The 23,235-nt window shown below is 50.4% G+C and overlaps 2 protein-coding genes across 2 annotated transcripts in view; one reads left to right on the top strand and one right to left on the bottom strand.

Moving 5' to 3' along the window:
• Nucleotides 1-1,952: 1,952 nt before the first annotated feature.
• pex12 (peroxisomal biogenesis factor 12) lies at nucleotides 1,953-5,147 on the bottom strand. Its single transcript, XM_042338453.1, has 3 exons — nucleotides 4,953-5,147; nucleotides 3,433-3,980; nucleotides 1,953-2,954 (listed from the first exon to the last, which is right to left on the bottom strand). Exons 1-3 carry the CDS (start codon nucleotides 5,073-5,075, stop codon nucleotides 2,555-2,557), a joined length of 1,071 nt encoding a protein of 356 aa, XP_042194387.1. The 5' UTR covers nucleotides 5,076-5,147; the 3' UTR covers nucleotides 1,953-2,554.
• A 3,676-nt stretch (nucleotides 5,148-8,823) lies between these two features.
• The window catches only part of LOC103180611 (adaptor related protein complex 2 subunit beta 1), a 41,338-nt gene continuing 26,926 nt past the window's right edge, over nucleotides 8,824-23,235 (top strand). The window contains 14 exon segments of the mRNA XM_042338452.1: nucleotides 8,824-9,028; nucleotides 10,520-10,578; nucleotides 11,253-11,358; nucleotides 12,475-12,610; nucleotides 13,068-13,313; nucleotides 16,688-16,878; nucleotides 17,390-17,532; nucleotides 17,535-17,610; nucleotides 17,955-18,075; nucleotides 19,670-19,765; nucleotides 20,533-20,648; nucleotides 21,186-21,351; nucleotides 21,638-21,736; nucleotides 22,066-22,325. Coding sequence (XP_042194386.1) covers nucleotides 10,542-10,578; nucleotides 11,253-11,358; nucleotides 12,475-12,610; nucleotides 13,068-13,313; nucleotides 16,688-16,878; nucleotides 17,390-17,532; nucleotides 17,535-17,610; nucleotides 17,955-18,075; nucleotides 19,670-19,765; nucleotides 20,533-20,648; nucleotides 21,186-21,351; nucleotides 21,638-21,736; nucleotides 22,066-22,325 — 1,793 coding nt within the window. The 5' untranslated portion in view covers nucleotides 8,824-9,028; nucleotides 10,520-10,541.

The raw sequence follows: 23,235 nt of genomic DNA, 5'->3' as shown, positions 1-23,235 counted from the left end.
ATACACTAATAATCGACTGGAAAATTGACATCCATATCAACAGATTTGATCTCACCATCTGCAATTAGCATTCTTGTCCTCTTGGGCATGGAAACTGTACAGAGGAGGAACGTGATACAGAGCGTGCAAGACTAGCTGCGTTTCCGGCAAGGTGTGTAATCTTGATCAAATACTGTCTCTCTCGCCTTGAAAGGGCTCCCTCCTTATAGGAGCTATGTAAGGTGCTCAACAGGAGCCTCTGTCAATGCAAGGGACCTTACGTGAAATGGGTTTGGGGGCAGTCTAAGCTCAGAGCACGAAACTGCTCATGACTTGGCACCAACATGGCAATCCTTTCAGACGTGCCTAGGCAACGGGACAAGAGAGGGCATAGGTTGAGAAGGGCGAAGGGTCATTTTAGGACAGACCCGATGAAGTATTTCATTAATCGCTGGGATGTTGGGCAGCGATCACTCCCAGGTACAGATTACAAATGGTTGGATGCAGAGCAAAAGCTCTCTCTGCCCTCCTCTCCGTGGATACGCTTTAAGGATTGGGGTAGGGTTTTTGAAGAGTGGGTTAGATGGATCGCACCGGGAACCTTATGGCTGAGCCCAATAAACAACAACTTGCATTTATATAGCGCCCTTCACACGTGGTCGTGTCCCGGAGCACTTCACAGCGCCAGAGTCTGACAACGAGCCAAAGGGAGAGGGAGAGCAGAGAGCCGACCGACCATAAGCACGATCAAAAAGGAAGGTCTTTAGAGGTGTGTGTGTGTGTCTGTCGGGGTGGGGGGGGGGGGGGGAACGATATGCAAATCGATAGAAACGGCGGCAATGTTGCATCGGTGAACCGTGTGGACGAATGCCTGACAGAGGATGTGATTGTAGTTGGAAGGGTTAAGGTAGCAAAGACGACCTCACAAAACACCTATTGTTCGTGGCTGGTAATCCCTGCCTGTCTGCGAGTCCGTATGAGCTCGTACAATGCCAGTGAGCAGGCCAAGGACACCTTGCTGACATATGTCTGCGGGCGCTGAGAGCCCGGCTCTGTCGGCGGCCGCTCCACACATTCCAGCCTCACAACAGCGAGCAGTGTTGTCGCTATTCTGCCTTCTTAGTTCCACTGTGCCGCTGACAGAGACAGCTTTGAATGACACGTGCAAGAAGAACAGACCTGCCCGATGTGCCCAATGTCATGCCCCCTTGACAATACTGTGCCACGCTCTTCCCTCTCCGAGGGCCTTTTTATTTACCCGGTGCCCAAACACCTCGCCAATCGCAGTCAAACTCAATCGAGTTAAACTGTTCAAACCATCAAACCATTGGCAGGCAAGCCTTCAGCCTCTCTGCCCCCACCCTCTGGAACTACATCCCACAGTTCCTCCACGTAGCCCCCTCCCTTACCTCCTTCGAGAGCTGTCTCTTTCACCGTGCCTTCGGTCGCCCTCCACCCCTTATTTTCCCTGCCCTCCACCCCTCCTGATTCCAACCACCAGCTCGGGTCGGGATCCCTGACTGTCCAGCGCCTTGGGACTCCTCCTGATGTGAAAGGCTCTGTGTAAATGTAATTTGTTGTTGTTGTTAAGAGTACCTGGTGCAGCTGAGTGTGTGTTCAGTCTGAGTCTAGACAGAGTGGGATAGGGGGAGGAACAATGGATTAAGTTAGTGTGTCTGCGAATTACAGTGTTGAGGTTTTAGCATTGATCGAGCTTCCATTACTAATTGGAGCCATCGTTCTGATGTTCTGTAAGTCAAGGAGTTACTAACAGAGGGAAATCATCTTTGACAAATAAGCATCACAGTAAAACAAAATCTACCCTTTAATAAAAGTAGTTTCTCCCTGTTGGGGGAGAGGGAGATTCAGTTCTCACCCCACACCCCCAACTATTAATTGTGCGATTTCATTCTTAACAAGATAAATTCACAAGATGCAGTCCAGTGTGGCCAGTGCAAATTTACAGTGAGAAGTTTTTTTTTTGGTCATTCAAACTCGCTTTATTCCCTTTCCAACCCCTCAGCCATGGACAAGTTTGAGATGCTCTCAGTGGTGCCACCGAGAGTGTGTCTTAATTAAAATGGTAAGCGTAATAGACACGTGACTCTCGCAGGTCACCCGCTATTACAATCATCCTTGTGACATTAACTTTAGAGAAAAGAGCAATGTTTTTCACAATGCAGCGGAATTTCAGTCTTGTTTTTTGAGGGGAATTTGAGATGTGCTCTTGGCGTGATAAGGTGCTCTGTCAAATGCAAGGATTATCATATATATTACTGAGTGTGAGAAGGAAGAGAGAGAGCATTTAGCCTACAACTGTCACTTGGTCTAAGTGCTGATCTGCCATTGCCTATCCTGGCACCAGGCTGCAACCCACCATTGACTACCAGAGGTTACTTAAACAGTATACTGTTGCACAGTCCAGCTCAGTGAATGTATTACCTTTCGATGTAACAGAGCTTGTAAACCAAACTTGGCTGAATCAAGCCAAGGCGGATGGGGTGGGGTGGTGGGGGTGGGGGGCTGGAGAGGCACAAGCCATCGAGCATAGCCTGATCCTCTGAGCCTCACGGGCTCAGCCCTCGGGGGAATAGAGTTTAATGAGGTGCTGCAGCTCCGAAGGGTAGCCAGTCATCGGACACCTTTGTTGGCGCTTGACGTAGGCATAGATGCACCTATAGCAGAAGACGTGGCCCGAGGTGGAGAGGGCGGTGTGGTTGGCCCGTGGCTTGCGGCACAGCGGGCAGAGGCTCTTCAAGGCGGGCAAGGCCGCGGGAGCCAGATGTCCGTCGAGGTGGACCGGAGGCGGAGGGGTTGGGAGGCAGGACAGCGACTTCACAGTCTCCTGGTTTTCCGTTGAGTACCACCACTCGAGGAACTGAAGGAAGAAGACCCCCAAGGACAGGCCGGTGGATAGGGAAGATGCCAGGCGTCCGCATGCTTTGCTAAAGAAGAAGGTCAGCTGTTCAGTCACACTAAGATAGAGAGAGACAGAGAGAGGGAGGGTTAATAATCCAGGTACTGCCTTCAGCTTTCCCTCCTTGCCCTTCACTCCCCTCCTATTCCTACCCATAGCTCGGGTCCAAATATTTGACCTCATAGCATCTTGGGACGTAATCATCACGTGAAAGGCGCTATACAAATGTAATATGTTGATGTTGTTCTTGTTGTTGTTGTTAATATACACAGAGGATTCAACTATGCCAAATTACAACAACAACAAAATTACATTTGCATAGCAACTTTCACGTCGGGAGGAAATTAGGGGCTACCAGATAAAATGTTTCAAAGTAATAAGGCGTTGGGTAATTTTTCTTTGCCTGACACATGCGGAAACCTATCAACGTACGTAAGGGTGCATTTATATAGCACCCGTTTGAAGGGCGCTGTATAAATGCAAGCTGTTGCTGTTGTAAGGCGGTCGCAAAAGTAAAATGCCAGTCCTCGCTTTACCTGTGCCCGGGCTGTGATGCGTTGGTGGAGGAGGACCTCTTCTCCAGATCCAGCACGTCTGCAAGGGAGAGAGTCACCAAGTGGACCCTGGCCAGCCGTAGCAGGGGCGAATGATGCCGTGCCTTCCCGAACACGTACAGCAGCTGGTGAGCCAGGAACCACGCCTCCCAGCCCATGTTCAGGTAGGGGTAGGCCGCGAGAAAGGCCTTGTGCAAGCGCTGGCGGTGAGAGGCGGGGAAGCGAATGGCGTAATCCTCTTCCTCCCTCAGCCTGCCGAAGAGCTTGTCCAGCTTGACCCTCAGGTACGGGACGAGGACGAGGAGGAGGAGGGAGCGGAGGTGGTGGGCGGTCGGGAGTCCGCGGGAAGCCAGCCCCGAGGGTCCCGTGACCCCCGCGGGGACTCTCTTCAGACCGTAGAAGTTCTCGGAGAAGGAGGCGGCGCTCCGGGACAGGCAGTAGTGCTGGAGCAGCAGGTCCAGCACCGTGTAGATCTCGTCAAACCACCGCCACAGCAATCCGTAGCGGCCGGGATTGGACTCCGCCAGCGCCTGCAATACAAATGAATAAGGTGCTGAACAGTAGAACCAGAGGACACGGCCTGCGATTGAAGGGTGGGGGGGGGGGGGGGGGGAAGGGGAGGGGTGGGGGGGGGCGGAAATACAGAACAAATTTGCGGAAACACTACTTCGGTGAGCGAGCGGTCAACTTATTAAGTTTCGCCCACGAAATACACAGTCACGACACTTTACAGTGTATTCTGTGAAGCGCTTTGAGACGTCGCGAAGACGTGATAGGGCGCTGTGTCTTATGGGGGGCATTGGGGGGGCGGAGGAATTGTGGGCATGGGGGCGAATTGGGGTGGGGGGCGTTGGCGACATTGGAGGGGAATTGGGGGCAGCGAGAGGGGGGATTGGGGGCAGTGGAGGGGGGATTGGGGCAGTGGGGGGGGAATTGGGGGCAGTGGAGGGGGGAATTGGGGGCAGTGGAGGGGGGATTGGGAGCAGTGGGGGGGGCAGTGGGGGGGGATTGGGGCAGTGGGGGGGGGCAGTGGATTGGGGGCAGTGGGGGGGGATTGGGGGCAGTGGAGGGGGGGATTGGGCAGTGGGGGGCAGTGGGGGGGGCAGTGGGGGGGGGATTGGGGGCAGTGGAGGGGGGATTGGGGCAGTGGGGGGGGCAGTGGGGGGATTGGGGCAGTGGGGGGGCAGTGGGGGGGGATTGGGGCAGTGGGGGGGCAGGGGGGGGGCAGTTGGGGGCAGTGGGGGGGGCAGTGGGGGGCAGTGGGGGGGGGCAGTGTTGGGGGCAGTGGGGGGCAGTGGAGGGGGGAATGGGGCAGTGGAGGGGGGCAGTGGGGGGGGCAGTGGAGGGGGGCAGTGGGGGGGGGCAGTGTTGGGGGCAGTGGGGGGGGGCAGTGGAGGGGGGCAGTGGAGGGGGGATTGGGGCAGTGTTGGGGCAGTGGGGGGGGGCAGTGTTGGGGGCAGTGGGGGGGGGGCCACGCACAGGCCCCGGGACCCCGGCCTCACTTTGCTGACGTGCCGGGCCGCGGGCCGCACCGCCGCCAACAGCGTGTCCTGAGCCGCCAACTCGAGGATACTGGGCCGCTCGGGGCTGACGGCGGCCGTCAGGTGAGCTCCGCGCTCCGCCATTGCCTGAGCCCGAGCCCGGGCCCGGGCCTGAGGCTGAGCCGCGGCCTCGAGTAGCAGCCGAACCCCCCCCCGCGCACCCCGGCAGCCGCGACGGTCAGCACACCGGATGCTGCTCCACCCCCCACCCCCGGGGCACTCAGTGTCCCTCCCCCCAACCCCCCGGGGCACTCAGTGTCCCCCCCACCCCCGGGGCAACCAGTGTCCCACCCCCACCCCCGGGGCAACCAGTGTCCCACCCCCACCCCCCGGGCAACCAGTGTCCCACCCCCACCCCGGGCACTCAGTGTCCCACCCCCACCCCAGAGGCAACCAGTGTCCCACCCCCACCCCAGAGGCAACCAGTGTCCCACCCCACCCCCCGGGGCAACCAGTGTCCCACCCCACCCCCCGGGGCAACCAGTGTCCCACCCCCACCCCCAGGGGCACTCAGTGTCCCACCCCCACCCCAGAGGCAACCAGTGTCCCACCCCCACCCCAGAGGCACTCAGTGTCCCACCCCCACCCCCGGGGCACTCAGTGTCCCACCCCCACCCCCGGGGCACTCAGTGTCCCACCCCCACCCCCCGGGGCACTCAGTGTCCCACCCCCACCCCCGGGGCAACCAGTGTCCCCCCCCCAGGGGTAGGAAGATATCAGTCGGTAAAGAAAAAATTCCCGGCGCGAGTCCCGAAATTTCCCCCTTCACAACCCGAGACCGTTCGGCCGCCTCAGCGCGTCCGAAAGTTGCTTTACCCTTTGGCGTTAGATTCTCCGTACGGACTGTTGGGAGCGAGAAAGCGGACGTGGGAATGGACAGAGAGGAGTCCGGCCACAACCGAAGGACTCCCGGGTCTGGGGGCAGTGGGGTCTGGGGTTCTCCCGCCGCTCTCGCCTGGAAACCCACCCGTGTGTCCGCACCTGCGGAGCGGGGAGGGGGAGGGGGAGAGGACCTTCCTGAGCCATAAGAAATGCTCGCGGGAAAGATGGCCGAGGTCCGTCTAGTTCGCCTTCCACATTCCTGGCGGTCGCCGGCACATCCCGAACTGCCTATGAATGTACTACGTTATTTCCTGAAAGAACATAAGAAAGCCGAGGGGGAGAAACCCCTCGAAGCCCTTCGCTCACTTCCTCTCAATGGTGTGCTCCAGGACATGGCCGAGAGGTCCTTCGGGTCCAATCCGCATGGATCCACACCGGGAGGGGGAGGGCTGGGGAGTGGGGGTGAGAGAAGAGAGATCGGCTCTTTCCCACCGAGGAGAAGCCCTTCCAGTGCTCCGCGTGCCAGGCTCGATCACGCACGGTCGGGATTGCTGTCGGGGAGCGCGGACCGTGCAAACACGGCGGCCAATTTGGTAGGGCAACGTCCCACAAACGGCGCCGAAGGGGATGACCGATTTTACCCGGAGGATTGGTAAAGATTGGAAGCCGTGCAAAGAGGATTTTTTAAAACAAAAATGCTTGATCGTGTGTAACGATTTGATTGAAATAAAAGATCTACTTTTCAGTCTGAGTCTGTTGGCTTTCCTACAACAAGCCTCTGCAGGGTGTTCACTTTTGGATCCTACCCATCACATTACTGTGGTTGTAATACACCCCCGAGTGGACGTGTAGTATATTTTCCAATTGCAAGTCCACATTGGCAAGGTTATTAACCACATACCAGTGAAATAATCCCCCGTGCCCCCTCCTCGGCTCGGCATTCTGTATTTAACAACAACAACAACAACAAGATTCCATTTATTGAGCGCCTTTCACGTCGGGAGGACGTCCCAAGGCGCTGTACAGTTGGGTCAGGACCCGAGCATTGGGGGGAAATGGTCAGGGTGAGGGGAGGGAAGGGAGGGAGCGAGGAGGGGTAGAGAGTCGAGAGGGGAGCTGAAGGCTGAAGGTCAAAGAGAAAGGTCTTCAGACCGGCCTTGAAGGAGGAAAGAGAGGAGGCGGCGAAGGCACTGGGGGATGGAGTTCCAGAGCCATTTAAAATTTAAAACCACCGACCTCCCGTATCGGCTCGCTGTGAACGCACATTAGTATTTATTCGGTGAGAACAAAGAGCCCCGTGTGCACGGTAACAGGCGTAACAAAACAGTATGTTTTCACACAGAGAATAAAATGAGAGATCTTCAAAAAATACAACATGTATCATACATATATATATACACACATGTGTGTATACACTCCGATTGCGCACAGCGGTCGGTGTGCCACACACAGTTGCGGATTGCGTGACCGAATCAGTCATTTTTAATTCGCATTTTCGGCTCCCGGCAACGTCCCCGCCCCCACCGCCTCCCCTGCGCCAGCCTTTTCCGCGCGTAAGGGGCCGCGGGACCTCCCGCTGGCCAGATAAGCCATCGATAACGTGCGCCGTCTCGCCGGGGGGACGCTGCCTGGCTGCCGAGCTTCGCCCCCCCCAAAGCTGCGCAGACAGTCCCCCCCCCGCCCCGCTTCGCAGCGTGTCCCGAGAATCCCCCTGAGGCGCCTCAACGACGTAATAAGCCGCTGTAGGGTTATTATTATTATTATTATTATTATTATTATTATTACTGTATTGTTCCACAGTGTATCAGCCGCCCCCTGGGATTGGCATTAGCTCCTCCCTCGAGGTGGTGGTGGTGGTGGTGGGTGGAGGGGGGGGGGGGACCCTTTGCCCGGCGCACAGGCGATCCGGGGACCCTATTACCCGACGTACCGCCTCCGCCCAGTCGGTGCGTCGCCTTCTCCACTCCGGGTACGGAACTCGCTCCACCGCAGCTTCTCCGCCTCCTCCTCCTCCTCCGCCGCCGCCGCCGCCGCACAGCCCGGGACCGGGACCGGGTCAGTCAGTCTCTCTCTCTCTCTCTCTCTCCTCCCACACCGGCCTGAGCCGCGACCCGGCGCTGCCTACCCTCCCCCCCCCCCGGGAGGGCGGGCGGGGCGGGCCCGGGGTGGGGTGGGCCGCCGCCACCGCCGGTAAACCCGGGCTCCCGGTGAAAAGAAAATAAACCTCAAGGGAGAGGGGTTTGCTTAGGGTTAGGGGCTGTCAGGCCTTTCCCACCCCAACCCCGAGGGGGGCAATGGGTGGGTGAGGGGGTGTCATTCGGTCCCTGTCAGGAAGCCCAGGAAATCGTGGCTGCGTTTCATGTTCTTGTTACTACTACTACTAATAATAATAATAAATAATAATAATAATAATAATGATAATTGTTCCCCCCCCCCTTTCTCTCCTGAAACAATGGCCATGGTCTCTGGTGGGTGTGAGCGCCTGTGACTCCTTCCTTCCCTTCTGTCAGTTCTGTTTCATCAGAGCATCGAATGCCAGAATTATTATTATTATTATTATTATTATTATTAGCCACAGAGAGACCAAGAGAGAAGGTTTAAGGGCGCGTCTTCTCTTTCCTTCCCCTTCCCCGAAGCCCAGGCCCTGACGCTCGGAGCAGCCGGCTGCTCCTTGGTCTTTTCTCTTTCCGCCTCTGTCTACTCGTGCTTCACTCTTCATTCACCCCCCCCCCCCCACACCCTTCCCCACTCCTCCCAAACCCCTCCATTTTATTTAACAGGCTCTTCAAAATGTCCTGCCGGTTGTACTGCGTCACCTTGGCTCAGCCGGTTGCACTCTTGCCTCCGGATCAGAAGCTTTGTGGGTTTGAGTTCCCTGTTTCTCCCGTTTCTTCTCTCCTCTGCCGCGCCGCCCCCCGCCCCAGTTGGGGACGTTGAGATCACGGTTCAGGACTGACACACCAGTACAGTGCTTTTAAGGGTGGGGGTGAGGGGGGAACTGCAATTGTCAGAAGTGCCATCCTTCGGATGAGACGTTACACCAAGCTGTTCTGTGCTCGATCAGGTGGATGTTACGGATCCTGTGTGATGAGGCTACCGGGAAATAGAAGGGAGGTTTTTCTCCAGGGTCACGGCCAGTAATTCCCCAGATAAAAGAGATCATTCACCTCATAACCGTCTTCAGGGCTTTTGCTGGCGAAACTGTGATGAAACAAGTAGGGAAAACGATTGAAAACACAATCTTCCTATTGTTCAGTGAGCGAAGTGTAAGTGAGTATAATTGGGCTGTCTGGGGAGCTGGACTGTGTGAGTGTGGCATCTCATCTGCACAAGGTAAACCCCACAATTCTCAAATGAGATGGCACAACAAATTGTTTTGCCTAATTCTGCTGAAAGTAAGATATTGATCAGAACTTGGTGACAGCGACATCGGGAGGGTTCTAATGCACAAACTCCTCAATGTATGTGCCGAGTGTTCTGCATTCAGCAGACTTTCACACCAGATCTGTGAAGGGAACATGCTGTGTTTTTTTTTAACCATTTCAATGAATTAACACATTCAAATGTGATGTTGAATCTGAAGCTCCTCATGTATGTGCGTGTTTGTGTGCGTTTTCCCCTTGGAAAAGGAAATTATTTGGGTGAATGTTGCTCCTGCCAAGTTAAGGGATGATGATGCTTGCATTTGATTTATAATGTCAGCATCTCAACATACTTGAGTTGCTTTTTAGTGCAGTGATTATTATGTAGGGAAACATTGCAACTAATCTGCGCCATTAAGGATTTGAACAACATTATTATTGTTTTTTCACAAATTCCTGCTCTTCCTAGGATTTCTTTTATCCAAGGACAGGCAGACGATACACCGATACTTTTTTAAAAAACTTCTCTTGGTTGAATGTCTGATCCGAATGATAAACCTTTCAACATTAATCCTGGACTGCGCTGCCTTGTTAGCCTGGATCGTGTATGTCGATTGTATTTTCATAGCAAACATTAACATCTGGCACAGTCCCAGATGCAGATGATCTGACAAAGATGCACCTTAATCCTCCCCAACATAAGAGCACATCCCACTGCACCATTTTGACTTTTCTGTTTCCAACACCTGCCATTTTACTGTTTTTCTGAGTGCCTTTTATGACAATTTATAATTCCAGTTTACCCAATATAGCTCTGTTCATCTTTCCACGTGGGATAACATCTCAGTAAAGTGTTTTATCAGAGCAGTATAGCTTGTAGAGAGAGATGGGAAAAGCCAGAAGAAGGGGAAGGTGACTAAAGAAATAGTTCAAGAGGTAGGGTTTTAAAAACGGGCTTCAGTTATGGTTTGCATTGAGACCAAGTCATGGAATAAAATGAGCTGTTTAAACTTTCAGCATCCTCCCCCTCTCTGAACACAAATTCGTAAACAAACTGAAAACCTTTTCTCTAATCAAATGCTTGTTTCTCAGCTGTCTCCAATTTTCAGCAATACTCCTGAGATCCTTTCCCTCCTCCCTCGCTTTCTCCTCCGTCCCCCAAAAATGGTCTTTTTCCTGAGGCGTACAGTTCATTATTTGCTTAAACCTCCTGCTACCCCAGCACAGCAGCCAGTGACTGTCAGCTGAAAGCTCAGTGCTGAGTTATGGCCTGTTGCTGAAGAGTGGCTTATGGAAAAAAAAACACCTTGAATAGAGCTCATTGTAAAATGTTTATTTTTACAGGTAGTTAGAGGTATCTGCCACCATGACCGACTCAAAGTATTTCACGACTAATAAGAAAGGTAGGTTCTGCCTCACAGCCGAATCCCCTTGCTTTGCATATTGTACAGTGGTCTTACAGACGGTTTTCAGCACAGAATGAAACCACGGCCTTGTTAACTCCAATGTGAATGTGAAGGTGTCGTGACATGTGTCCACATCTGTGCAGGACTGTTTGTGGAGGAGCAATGGAGCCAGCAAATACACGCGTATGTGTGTGTGCCTCTGTGTATGTATGTGTGTGTGTGTGTGTGTGTGTGTGTGTGCACCTCTGTGGGTGGGTGGGTGAGTGCGTGTGTCTCTGTGTGTGGGTGTGTGCTTCTATGTGTGTGTGTGTCTCTGTGTGTGTGGATGTGCACCTCTGTGTGTGGGTGTATGCCATCTGGTAGATAGGGAGTGGAGTTAGCACAGATTGGGAGCCATCTGTGTTCAGAAAGGGTGTGTTTTGGGTTGTGAATCGGGGTGGGGGTGGAATGGCGAGGAAGAAGAGGTCTGTGTGGGCTGAGGGTAGGTTTTGTGGGCTTGCCGCTGGGTTGATTCTGAGTGGAGGGTGTCGGATGGGGGGGAGAGAGCGAGAGAGTGTGTGTGTATGTGAGACAAAACAAATAACACACACACCCACACGCTCCTTAGACTGTGGAGAGAGCGCAAATGAAGCTAAAATCGTGCGTCTCCGGTATTGCACACTCTGTTCCAGGAGAGATATTCGAACTGAAGGCTGAGCTGAACAATGAGAAGAAAGAGAAGAGGAAGGAGGCAGTGAAGAAGGTCATCGCCGCCATGACGGTCGGCAAGGACGTGAGGTGGGACGAGTAACGATTGGGAACCTGCTGCTTGGGATTCAGGGAGTCTTATTGTTGGAGTGAGCGTGTGATCTGCAGAGTCCAGAGTGGGAGCTCCTCAGATTTCATTACCTCCTCAGCACATCTCAATTTCCGCCTTTTTATGTGGTATCGAGTTTAGATTTGACCTTTAATAATATTGATATGCTACGTCCATCCGCAGAGAGAGAGAGAGAGAGAGAGAGGATATGGATCTAAAGTGGAGTACATTTATAGGAATTTTGATGGGGTGGCTGTGGGGGGGGATTTGGCTCAGGCACCTGGAAGCTGCACAGTTGCTGCGGCTGTGTTGCAGTTTAGCAACCGCGCTCGTGTTCATCAGCACCCTGGGGTGCTAAGGCTTGTCGGCAAGGCAACCGTGGGAAGGTGCTCAAAAGAAGGTCGAAGCAAAAAGCTTTTCCGAGGTGGGAAGATGCAATTGGCTCGGGCTAATGGCGGTTCCTTGGCAAAAAGTTAACGAAAAATGTGTGTTGCCGCCAAAACATTACACGCCACAAATTGCAAGGACCGATCCACGTTTCGGGCTTAACTAGATCGACCGCGAAAGAGATTCTGGGTGAGTGGGATTTAATCCTTTGCAAAAGCAGTGCGAGGTCTTGCATATAAAAATGCTGCCTTTTGCTATGGAGTCTCTTCAGTTGTGACCTAAGGATGAGGGAGAGGTGGGAAATGGGATTTAAACAAATTGAGTCAGGCTTGACAGGCTGAATAACTTCCTCCCTTTCCCATGTTCCTCTGTTCACTGACAGGCTGGATGAGAGTGAGATCTTGGTGGGAAGGGGCGAGGGGGTACACAATATATTCTTCCTTATACAAATATAATTTTGTTGTTGATGCTTGATGGGACAACATGTTGGGCAGATGATGGCCCCATGTCCACGTGAAAAATGCAAGGAGCTTTGATCTTATTCTTACAGGTTTTCGTTGTGGGTGGGATAGGTTAGGGCGGGAGGAGGGAGAGGGGAGGGATGGTGCTGATGCTGAGATAATGTGCCAAAAGTTCTCCTCTCCCTCCTCCACGTTCGATGGCCCACAAGCGGAGCTAAGCAGATCCCGTCTTCTCCATGTTTTGTGCAGTTCTCTCTTCCCGGATGTGGTGAACTGTATGCAGACAGACAACCTGGAGCTGAAGAAGCTTGTGTATCTCTACCTCATGAACTATGCCAAGAACCAACCCGACATGGCCATCATGGCTGTCAACAGCTTTGTCAAGGTAAAGCTCGCCCACCAAATACAGTCAGTTCACTTTACTGCAAAGCGCTTTGAGACGTCCCAACGACGTGATAAGCTACCATATCAAATGCAAGGATTATCATTAATAAAGACGAATGGTGGTTTAATTCAATACCAGCCTGAAAGCACCGTTGAGAGTTCGGGAGCTGTGCGTTAGGTTTGCACGTTTATTCCTTGTGGTGACACAAAGCTAGTCTTGATAATCTAAGGCCCACAAAAAATGTCAGTTCAGTCCGTGTCAGTTCAGTGCAGAAGCAGCACTGCGTCAGGGAGCTGACCCTGCAGCATACGTATCACAGTCACTACGTATCACAGTAAATCCTGCAAAGCGCTTTGAGATGTTCACTCCAAGCGAAAGGCGTCGCACCGAACGCAAGATTTATCGTCTCTGCCCAGAGGGAGCGCGGGTTTTAGTAACGCGTCTCGTTTCTCAACAGGATTGTGAGGACCCGAACCCTCTGATCCGAGCCCTGGCGGTCCGCACCATGGGATGCATCCGTGTGGACAAGATCACGGAGTACCTGTGCGAGCCGCTCCGCAAGTGTCTTAAGGACGAGGACCCATACGTACGTAAAACTGCCGCTGTGTGCGTCGCCAAGCTACACGACATCAACGCCCAGATGGTGGAGGACCAGGGTTTCCTCGACTCCCTGCGGGACCTGATCGCTGACTCCAACCCCATGGTAATCTCTTCATCTATCTGTTTACAGGCGGACGCAATTGTGTTACAACAGGCAAACCACTCGAATCTCTCACACTATGGTTGCACAGCGACTGGAGCACTGACTGTTATCTCTAAGCACGGTCTCGCTTTCAGCCACGACACCCCCGAAATTCTGGAACACTCTTAACCATCCCCCCTCCCCCCCACCACTACCTACCCCAACCCCATCACCCCAATCTCTCCACCTTGCCAAGTTCTTTCATTCCAACCCTTTTACTTAATGTCGGGAAGAGGCTGAAGGTGAGCTGTTTGACCCATCGATCACAATGCAATAGCAGAATTATTCTGTCACTGGAACAAAGGAAACCTGTGTCGTGGCTCCTCAGACAATCTACCCACTAATGTCTGCCGGTCTCTGCTCGTGCTCAATCAAATCCATCTTGAGGCCAGACATTCCCAGTCCTGCTCAGGGAAGGTCCTGTCACCACATCCATCCTCCCGAAGACTCTGCTTCAAATGTATGAAAGAAATGTCATTGCTTTCAGTTCTCGACCATCTCACCCACTCGGAATTTCCTAATACAATCTGCGGATTGATTGTTCAGCCCAAGTTGGTTCACCGTTGTGCTCACTCCCTTCCCTTTCTCCCTCTAACCTCTTCCTCGTACCAACCCCATGTTGTCTTCCGTCCTTGGTCGTTGGGAATATAGGATTGAGGTTATCACCCATTCGGTGAATTCATTAATACACTGTGTTTAGCAAAGTTCCAGAATTGTAATGGTGTTTCCACTACCACTAGATGGTACTGTCTGCCAACAAACTAAAGGAATCATTTATTAATCATTATCTAAAGGAATTGCTGTGTTTATACAGCTAGCCTTGGGTCTATCAGAGCTCTGTGTTGTGATAATTTTCTCTAGCTGCTATTAACACCTTCCCAAACTTTTTTTTCTCGTACCCTCCCACCATGACTCTGATTTCTAAGAGTACGATAACAATAATCCTAATGTTATTATTGCACCAATCCTAGCAATAACCTGCTTTACAGATCAGATCAGTGGGTGGTATTTGGAGGCTTTAGCTTTCAATACTAACTCATTCTGCTTGTTGGTTTTAAAAGGCTCGCTGTAGTGCTTTACTGGCTGCACATAAACAGTGATGAAATCGAGAGAAGTCATCTGTGCGTGCGCGCGTGGGTGTTCTAAGGTTCTTGAATCTCTAAGGGACATGACCAGCCTGTCCCCAAGGTTGTCTCTATGACATCAGTGTTGTTTCAACTCATTGACTGTTTGAATTGCGTCCTTTGTGATTCTAAACACAACTTCCAGTGGCTTTGATCGGGTAGCCTTGGTCTTGTTATAATGGCGCAATTTTCATCCTGCTGGATATTCCGATTGGAGTGCGCAGCATTGGAAGCACACACACATTAAGCCTTATCGATTCTACAATACATTCATTTTAGGTCCTATTTTCTTTAATTAATCGATTTAAAAGGAACATCAAGGCTGCTTTGACTGTTGTCCTTTGTGCAGATCAAATTTTCTTCCTTCTTCTCCTGAAGATGTTTACATAAAGATGTTTACCTTTTTTTTTACTTCCAGTGGGGTACAGTGCCTTTTTTCCTGGCACCTGTGCCTCCCCCTCACCATGAACCTTTTAATGTTGTAATTTGTTCAGCTAATCCTATTATACTTTACTGAGGGATTTGGCAATGCATCCATATTTTCACAACCCTCTGCGGGTGAAAAAGTTCCATCTGATCTCATTTCTAACCAGCTTGGCTCTGAATTTAAGATTGTACAGTGCAGTCACGTCTTGAGAACTAAGACGTCCTTCCGATCCTTAAAGGAGTTTAAACTAAGGAACCAGTGCACGATAGATTCGATCAGCCTTTATGTGTGTGTGTGCTTCCGATTGGAATGTTCAACAGGACATATGAGTGCAAGCTGTCTTCCGATTCAGTTTTTCACCACTGCCAGCTTCCTGGGTGGGACAGCAGCAATTTACATATTGATAGCGCCTCTCACACAAGAGAAAACTTCATTGAGCATTTTCGGAAACGCCTTCAGCTAGCACTGAGGTGAATATGTTGCAGGCAATTTGCCCAGCGATGCCCCATTTACTTGCAATGTTTTCAGGCCTGGCTGCATCTTAATACGTAGGCTATTGCCAGGAAGTGAACAGTGCGTATTGTTGGTGTGAGTTGATTGAAAGGGGCTGCCAAGTCAATTGCACGTGCTTGTGGGGTGAGCAGTGTTGGGTCATTTGGAGTGACTGATTTGAGTTTGTGCTGTTATTCTTTCCTGATCAATCAATTTTCTGCCAGGCCATAGGGAATGTGGGTCGGGGGAGAGAGTGAGTGCGCGCGAGAGGAAGATGCGCTTGATGCACATCTGTGTCCGATCAAACAAATAAACAGAAAATTATAATAATTTACTCAATCCGCCACTGTTTGTGGGGCACTGCTGTGCGCGATTGGCTGCCGAGTTTCACCCACAAAATATACAGTCAATTCACTTTACAGTATATTCTGTGAAGCGCTTTGAGACGTCTCGAAGACGTAATAAAGCGCTATATCAAATGGAAGGATTATTATTATTAACACCACTCTCTGTTTTGTCTGAGCTGAGCTCTCTGAGCTGTTGCACTTCCCTTGGTGGCTGAGCTTGAGACTGCAATGATCCAGCACTCCGAAAATCTCCCCAAATTCCTCACCCTGATCAGCACTGCCTACTTTCCTAAAAACCTACCTCATCATTTGATTGCTTTGCTCCTGATGACGTCTCTTCCCACTTGCTCGGTACCCAGTGATAAAAGCACAAGATTATCCGATCTTAATCAAATCAACCAAAGTGGTAGAGCTAATTACGATTGAATCATCTTAATCAGTACAAAATAATCTTGTACTTTTATCTTCCGCCCCTCAGTAATCTGCCAGTCAGTGACTCCATGAATTTCCCACGTCAATCCATGTAAAACCAGATACACAGTAGTAATTTGAAAATTTGGTGCCAAAGCGATGCTGCTAATATTTTTTAAAAAACGAACTGAAGGGCTGAAAGCTGCCTATTGTTTTCAGTTGAGGATTTTTAAAAATCTTTCAAAAGCAAATTAGATTGATTTCTTTCAGGAAATAATATCGTGGGAGACACAGTGTAAGTTTGGGACATGACGTGCGCATTCGACTGCCAGGATGGTGGAAGGCGAACTGGATGGACCTAGCAATTCTTATGTTCTTGTCTACAAACCATATAGTCAATTCACTTCTCGGTATATTCTGTGGAGCACTTTGAGACAGCTCGAAGACGTGTGATAAGGCGCTGTATCAAAAGCCAGTATTACAACAACAACACTAGTATTATTATTATTATGCTCTTAATCTCCCTGCCCCCAGGTGGTGGCAAATGCTGTAGCTGCCTTGTCTGAGATCAGCGAGTCTCACCCCAACAGCAACCTGCTGGACCTGAATCCGCAGAACATCAACAAGCTGATCACGGCTCTGAACGAGTGCACTGAGTGGGGGCAGATCTTCATCCTGGACTGCCTGTCCAACTACAATCCTAAGGATGAGCGCGAGGCGCAGAGGTGAGCCGGTACTGTGTGTGGCTGCCTGAGCCAGTCACTGCCACAAGTCACAGCGGGCCGGGGTGGGTCACTCAGGGAAAGTGGCAGATTTGATTAAGTTCGGATGATTGTAGGCAAAGATGCGTATTGTGGAGTCCTGTAGCATAGTGGTGAGAGCACTCGCCTCAAGCAAGAGGACCTGGGCTCGATTCCCGGCCAAGTCAGGTTCCTTATTCCACACGTCTCTGTTTATCTAGCAGGAACCCGGATGTTAGTCCATTGACGATCGCATTCCCGGGGTAATGATTTCTTCAAATAAATAAATTGGTCACTCACTCCATGACTGTTTGTGGAACACTGCTGTGCAATTGGTTGCCGCGTTTCACCCACAAAATATACAGTCACTGCACTTTACGGTTAAATCCGTGAGGGGTTTTGAGATGTCTCAATCATGTGATAAGATGCTACATCAATTGCAAGGATTATTGTTATCTATCGTTATAATCTTGTGCTTTTATCCTCCACACCTCAGTATCTGCGAGAGGGTGACTCCACGCCTGTCCCACGCCAACTCTGCCGTGGTCCTCTCTGCCGTGAAAGTGCTAATGAAGTTCATCGAGCTCCTCCCCAAGGAGTCCGAGTACTACAATACCATCCTGAAGAAGCTGGCCCCACCCTGGTCACCCTGCTCTCTGGCGAGCCCGAGGTGCAGTACGTGGCTCTGAGGAACATCAATCTCATTGTACAGAAGAGGTGAGCAAGTGACGGGGAAGAGAGCAAATCGAGCTCAGTTGAGTTCATCGTGAAATGCTGAGATTCGCACCTTTGGGACGTCCTCCTGACGCGAAAGACGCTAAAACAAATGTAATTTGTTGTCGTCGTCGTTTAGTGTTGCTTGGCTCAGACAGTAGGGAACTGTTAGCTCTGAGACATTATGTCTCTCTGCCAACTCTCAGCTTTCCCCTCCCCGCTATGATAATCCCCATTGGAAAGTATTGAGTGAAGCTTGGTTAATTCAGATGCTGTAATGGACTCCCAGGCTGGTCCTTCGCAAGTTCACATGCAGAGTTCTGAGATTTCTCTTTTTTTTCCCGTAGGCCTGAAATCCTGAAACAGGAGATCAAGGTGTTCTTTGTCAAGTACAACGACCCGATCTACGTGAAACTGGAAAAGCTGGACATCATGATCCGCTTGGCCTCTCAGGCCAACATTGCTCAGGTCAGCCAGCGAGAATATGAGGCACCAGTGACCCCTCCACCCTCCCCGATCCAGACCCCAGTTTGGGTCCCAATCCCTGACTGCCCAGTGCCTCGGGACACCCTCCCGATGTGAAAGGCGTTATACAAATGTAATATTGTATTGTATTGCACCTCTCAGTCGCCTGTCACATTGATTCATCGCAGACTGGATAAACTGGGGCACGTTAACAGTGTCTAGGGCTGAGCCCTGGTCTTGTGTAAAGTCATGATCTTATGGATTTAAATATGAATCGAGACAATTTGGGGTGTGGGATTTTGATATCTTTTGTTGTCGTTCTCCCTCCCTGTGCAAGAACATCCTGTAAATAGAGCAACAGAGCAAACACGGCTATTAATGTGTTAGCAGTTACTAATGTGCTGACCTGATAGCTCCATTACTCGTGGCTCCCTTATCTCACCTCTGTTTTGATTCAGAGCGGCTCACTATCTTCTAGACTGTCCGCGTGCGTGCGTATGTGTGTGTGGGGAGAGAGAGATTGACTGTTGATGCAAGGCTTGTTCTGGAATGTTCCAACAATGTCGGAGGCTTTTGAGTTGTCTGACGTGCAAACTGTTTGTGGAGAAAGATCCACCAAGCCTGGACTTGTTGGATGTGCCAATTGCATGCCCCCAGGCATTCCAGTTCGCTACTAATCTCGTCAGTTTCCAAAAGGCACTAGTCAAAGAGACAATTAAAGTCGAGAGGATTGATAGGATTCCAGCATGTGTCCTTCTGGAGAAATTAGCCCTTTATTGAAAATACAGAATAAATATTAGTTTAGCCTTTCAGGTGTTTGATGTTTTTGCAGCTTGCAGCCTAGCAACCGAGATTTGTGCAATACAGGCTTATGGCTCGGATGTGAAAAGATGAGTGTGCTAAAGATCAGCTGTCGAACAGCATTCACTTAATAATAATAATTATAATCCTTGCATTTGATATAGTGCCTTATCACGTCTTCAAGACGTCTTGAAGAGCTTCACAGAATATACTGTAAAGTGAATTGACCGTACATTTTGTGGGTGAAACTTCCTCGCAATTTAAGTTATGCTTTTTTTAAATGAAAGGCATTATTATTAGCCCTTGTTTTCCCAGTGTACCATGCGGTGCATGTTTCAGAGCACGTCAGCCATGCGTGTGGGACCGGTGACCGCAGAATCACTACATGTGCAATTTGGGGAAGGAAGGAAGGGAGGAAATGAGGGAGAAAGACTGGGTTTTGCCAGGGTCTACAGATGGCATGAAGGCTTAATGGCCTCCTCATGTTACACTGCTCCTGTCCTACCCTGTCCTCCACAGCATATGATTTGGTGTGGCTATGAGAGGAAACAACCAGTCAGCAAGTTATGGAGCTGCTCAGCTTCGATTCTGACTGAAGAATTTGAAAAGGAACAGAAAGATATTGTGTGTCATGATTTAGTGCCAGTTGACCATCGTTATCTCCAGAAAGTTGGTTGTAAATCTGCTCCATCACTTTGGGTTTTCACGTGAGATCTCTGGTCATTTGGCTGATGCTGGCTTTGTTGGGGATGTAGATCCAAGTCTCGGTTACACAACGTGTCTCGTTTCCCCTCAGGTCCTGGCCGAGCTGAAGGAGTACGCCACCGAGGTTGACGTCGATTTTGTGAGGAAAGCCGTGCGTGCCATCGGCCGATGTGCCATCAAAGTTGAGGTCAGTGGCCTCTGTTTCTCCTGATAATTGTGGGTGTGTGTTTCTGAAAATAGACTGTCCTCTTAACCTGAAAACTAAGGCATACGATAACCAGTTACAGGAGAGGTGGAGCTGTTGAGCCTTGGCACTGCGTGAGGTCCACTGATGGAACAATTGGGCACGTTTGATCCGGTTGAATGCGGAGGATAATAGCTCTGAACTGGCAATTTGGTGCTTAGAATTACAGTAATTTCTCATGGGGCTGAGTTGGGTGAGTGCAGGACTTAAAGGTTCTGCGTCCACTCCCTCTGAGTGTCAAGCTAATATTNAAAAAATCCTTGGGGGGAGAGGGTTGGTAGGAGTAGAACAGTCAAAGGAAAAACATACCCACCAAACCAAACAGGTGGTTTGTAATCCAAGGGATTGCTAATGGTCGATTAGTCAGCCTGACTAGATTTAGAAAGCCTTAAAACAGTCCCTAGCTGGGTAAATGCCACACTTATTACTGCTGTAGGAAACAGATGAGAGCTAGCAGCAAAAATGTAAACTGTTTGGGTTCATTTGGTGCTTGGAGCATTCCAACAGGCTGCCAAATGCTTCTCTTTGAGAAGAGCTTTCCGTGCTTGACGACCTAATGGAGGATAATGAAGGGACAAAAAAAGCGTGTCCTTATTTGCTCCTGTCCCCTCCACCCTTTGCTTTGGCTCACAACTGACTAATTGCAAGTCTGATTTAATAGAAGAACGTGAATCAACCTTGTGCTAATCGAGTCTTGTTGTGGTCCTTAGCAATCTGCTGAGCGCTGTGTCAGCACCCTGCTCGATCTCATCCAGACTAAAGTGAACTATGTGGTCCAGGAAGCTATCGTGGTGATCAGGGACATCTTCCGCAAGTATCCCAACAAGTAAGTGGGGCCTTCCGTTCCTCAGGAAGGAGGAGAGAAACTGGGCGGAAGAGAGAATTACTGACTGACTGTATCTTGATCTGGTGAAGTAACCGTCTGATCTAGAGCATCCTTCCATTCCTGCTCTTGAGCACCTCAGCCAAGGGACCATTATTAGCAAGTGTGAAAACTACTGGATCATTTAGTATATCGCAACCGAGCCCAACCCTGACGTCATTGCTCGCACCTTCATCAGCAGACGGTAGATTTGACAGTAGATTTCCCCTCTTTAGCCCAAGGTACTGAGAGCAATTGTACGCCCTTGCTGACACCTACGGAGCAGATCAGTTAACTAATCTTAGACCAGTGATCGTCCTGATCTGGTACGGCTCAGCCACTCGCTGGGTTTCACTCCTAGTCCACCCTGTCTGGTCTTTAGAAGTGGTTGTGATGACATGACCTGGTGTGATGTGCTCATCAATCGTTATTTTGCAGTAGAATGGAAATGGGGAAGTAACTTTGTCCTGATTGAGATGGTTTCTCACTTTGATCCGTTAGGTATGAGAGTATCATAGCCACCTTATGCGAGAACCTGGACTCTCTCGACGAGCCGGACGCCCGAGCAGCCATGATCTGGATTGTGGGCGAATACGCGGAGAGAATCGACAACGCTGATGAACTGTTGGAGAGCTTCCTGGACGGCTTCCATGATGAGAGCACCCAGGTAAGGCATCCCGACAAGAGGAAGGACTTCAGGTGTAATCTGAAGAACGGACAAAAGTTACAGTGTTTAATAGGCACCTGCGCGATGATTTGGAGAATGAAGATCTAAAGCTCATGACAGCTCTGTATTGGGAAAGATCCTAAGGTGCACAATCCCCCCAGATAAAATCAGTCTTTCTTTAAGATGCTTTGTTATAATAGGGCACAGTATCAAGCGCAGGATTGTGGCAGGACAGTGCATAAGGAGGCTATGTGCAGTGACATGGAAATGTGTGTCTGGATTCCAGGTACAGCTGACTCTACTCACCGCCATTGTGAAGTTGTTCCTGAAGAAGCCAACAGACACCCAGGAGCTGGTGCAGCAGGTCCTCAGTCTGGCTACACAGGTAGGAGAGCCCACTGCAGTCTATAGCATTAACAGGACATTCATTCCAGTGCTGTATATAGGTTTTTACTCTTCTAACATTTAACAGTTTCCAGCAATGTTTAGCTGCCCTGTACTGTACAGATCAGACAAAGCACCGCGTCAGAGGCAGAAATTAACCAGTTTAAAGTGATTTTGTTTTTTCTTCACCAGAGGATAGACCGCGTATAAAATGCAACCCGGGATGGGCAGCAATGAGCGCAGACTCTGTACAGGGAGATGCTGCTGAATAATGACAACAGGGTTACGGGCAGAGTGCAGATTTACTGAAATCTACTGTTGTGGTTGTAGGATTCCGATAACCCCGATCTCCGTGACCGCGGCTACATTTACTGGCGCCTGCTGTCCACCGACCCGGTGGCCGCGAAGGAAGTAGTCCTGTCCGAGAAGCCCCTCATCTCCGAGGAAACGGACCTGATTGAGCCCACGCTGCTGGACGAGCTCATCTGTCACATCGGTTCGTTGGCCTCGGTTTACCACAAGCCCCCGAATGCCTTTGTGGAGGGGAGTCACGGGATCCACCGCAAGCACTTGCCAATACAGCTCGGAGGGTGAGTGTTGCCTACAAACAGCCAGTCACTACACTTTACAGTAAATCTGCGAACCACTTGCCAGCATTTAGTCCCACTGCCCTACCTTTAACCCACAACCCTGTTATGCCTTTCTTCCTCAGGTTAATCTAATTCCCTTTTTATTTCAAAGCTAATTACTGATTGCAATCAACATTTGGGGTTAGAGTCCTTCATGCGAGTGCGTCGCCTGGGTGAGGGAAAATCTCCTAACTCTTTCTGGTAATCGAGCTGATCAAGAGCTCTGGTTGCCATAGTATTCACTTTAAAGGTCCTCCAATATCAAGCTCCCCGTGCTAACGATCCTATCATTTTATCTACTCTTTAAGACCTGCTTTGAGCAGGATGTGTCCCCAGTGCTTGGTAACAGGTAATCGCTCTAGAGACAGCTTGATGCCAGGATATGAGCTGGTCGCTTCCAGCTGATATACATCAGAAATGATGAAAGCCACAACAGGAGACTTTTTTTTAATTGGGAGGTTTTGTGAAGGTGTTGTTTCTACTCGGCAATAAACAGAAGAGGAGTGTGCGCATGCCTGTTACTGGTCATGCTCCGCCACTGTCAAGTGCTCTGGGACGCTACCTTGCATGAGGGGCGCTATATAAATGCAAGTTGTTGATGTTGTAGTTTGCTCAGTCACACTTGGAGCTCAGTTTTTTCTTAAAAACAATAGAGAGTGCTGTGCGGTACCGCCGAACCTTAGGAATGATATACAGTAATAATAATAATCCTTGCATTTGATAGAGCAACTTATCACGTGGCTGAAATGTCTCAAAAGGTCTCAGTCCTGACCTTAGAGGGAGTCCAGCGATGATTCACCAGGTTCATACTGGAATGAAGGGATTTTGGCTGTGATGGAAGCACTGGGTAACCTTGGGCTGCATTCCCTCG

This window comes from Callorhinchus milii, unplaced genomic scaffold (genome assembly GCF_018977255.1).
Source record: "Callorhinchus milii isolate IMCB2004 unplaced genomic scaffold, IMCB_Cmil_1.0 Scaffold10, whole genome shotgun sequence".
Lineage (NCBI taxonomy): Eukaryota > Metazoa > Chordata > Chondrichthyes > Chimaeriformes > Callorhinchidae > Callorhinchus > Callorhinchus milii.
This window is presented reverse-complemented; position numbering and strand designations above follow the sequence as displayed.

Excerpts from the sequence above, each read along its gene's own strand:
- pex12 (XM_042338453.1), bottom strand. The coding sequence starts at position 5,075 with ATGGCGGAGCGCGGAGCTCACCTGACGGCCGCCGTCAGCCCCGAGCGG. Across the intron at positions 3,981-4,952 it reads CGGCCCGGCACGTCAGCAAA|GCGCTGGCGGAGTCCAATCC; the intron begins GTGAGGCCGGGG and ends TTTGTATTGCAG. Across the intron at positions 2,955-3,432 it reads GCATCACAGCCCGGGCACAG|TGTGACTGAACAGCTGACCT; the intron begins GTAAAGCGAGGA and ends TCTCTATCTTAG.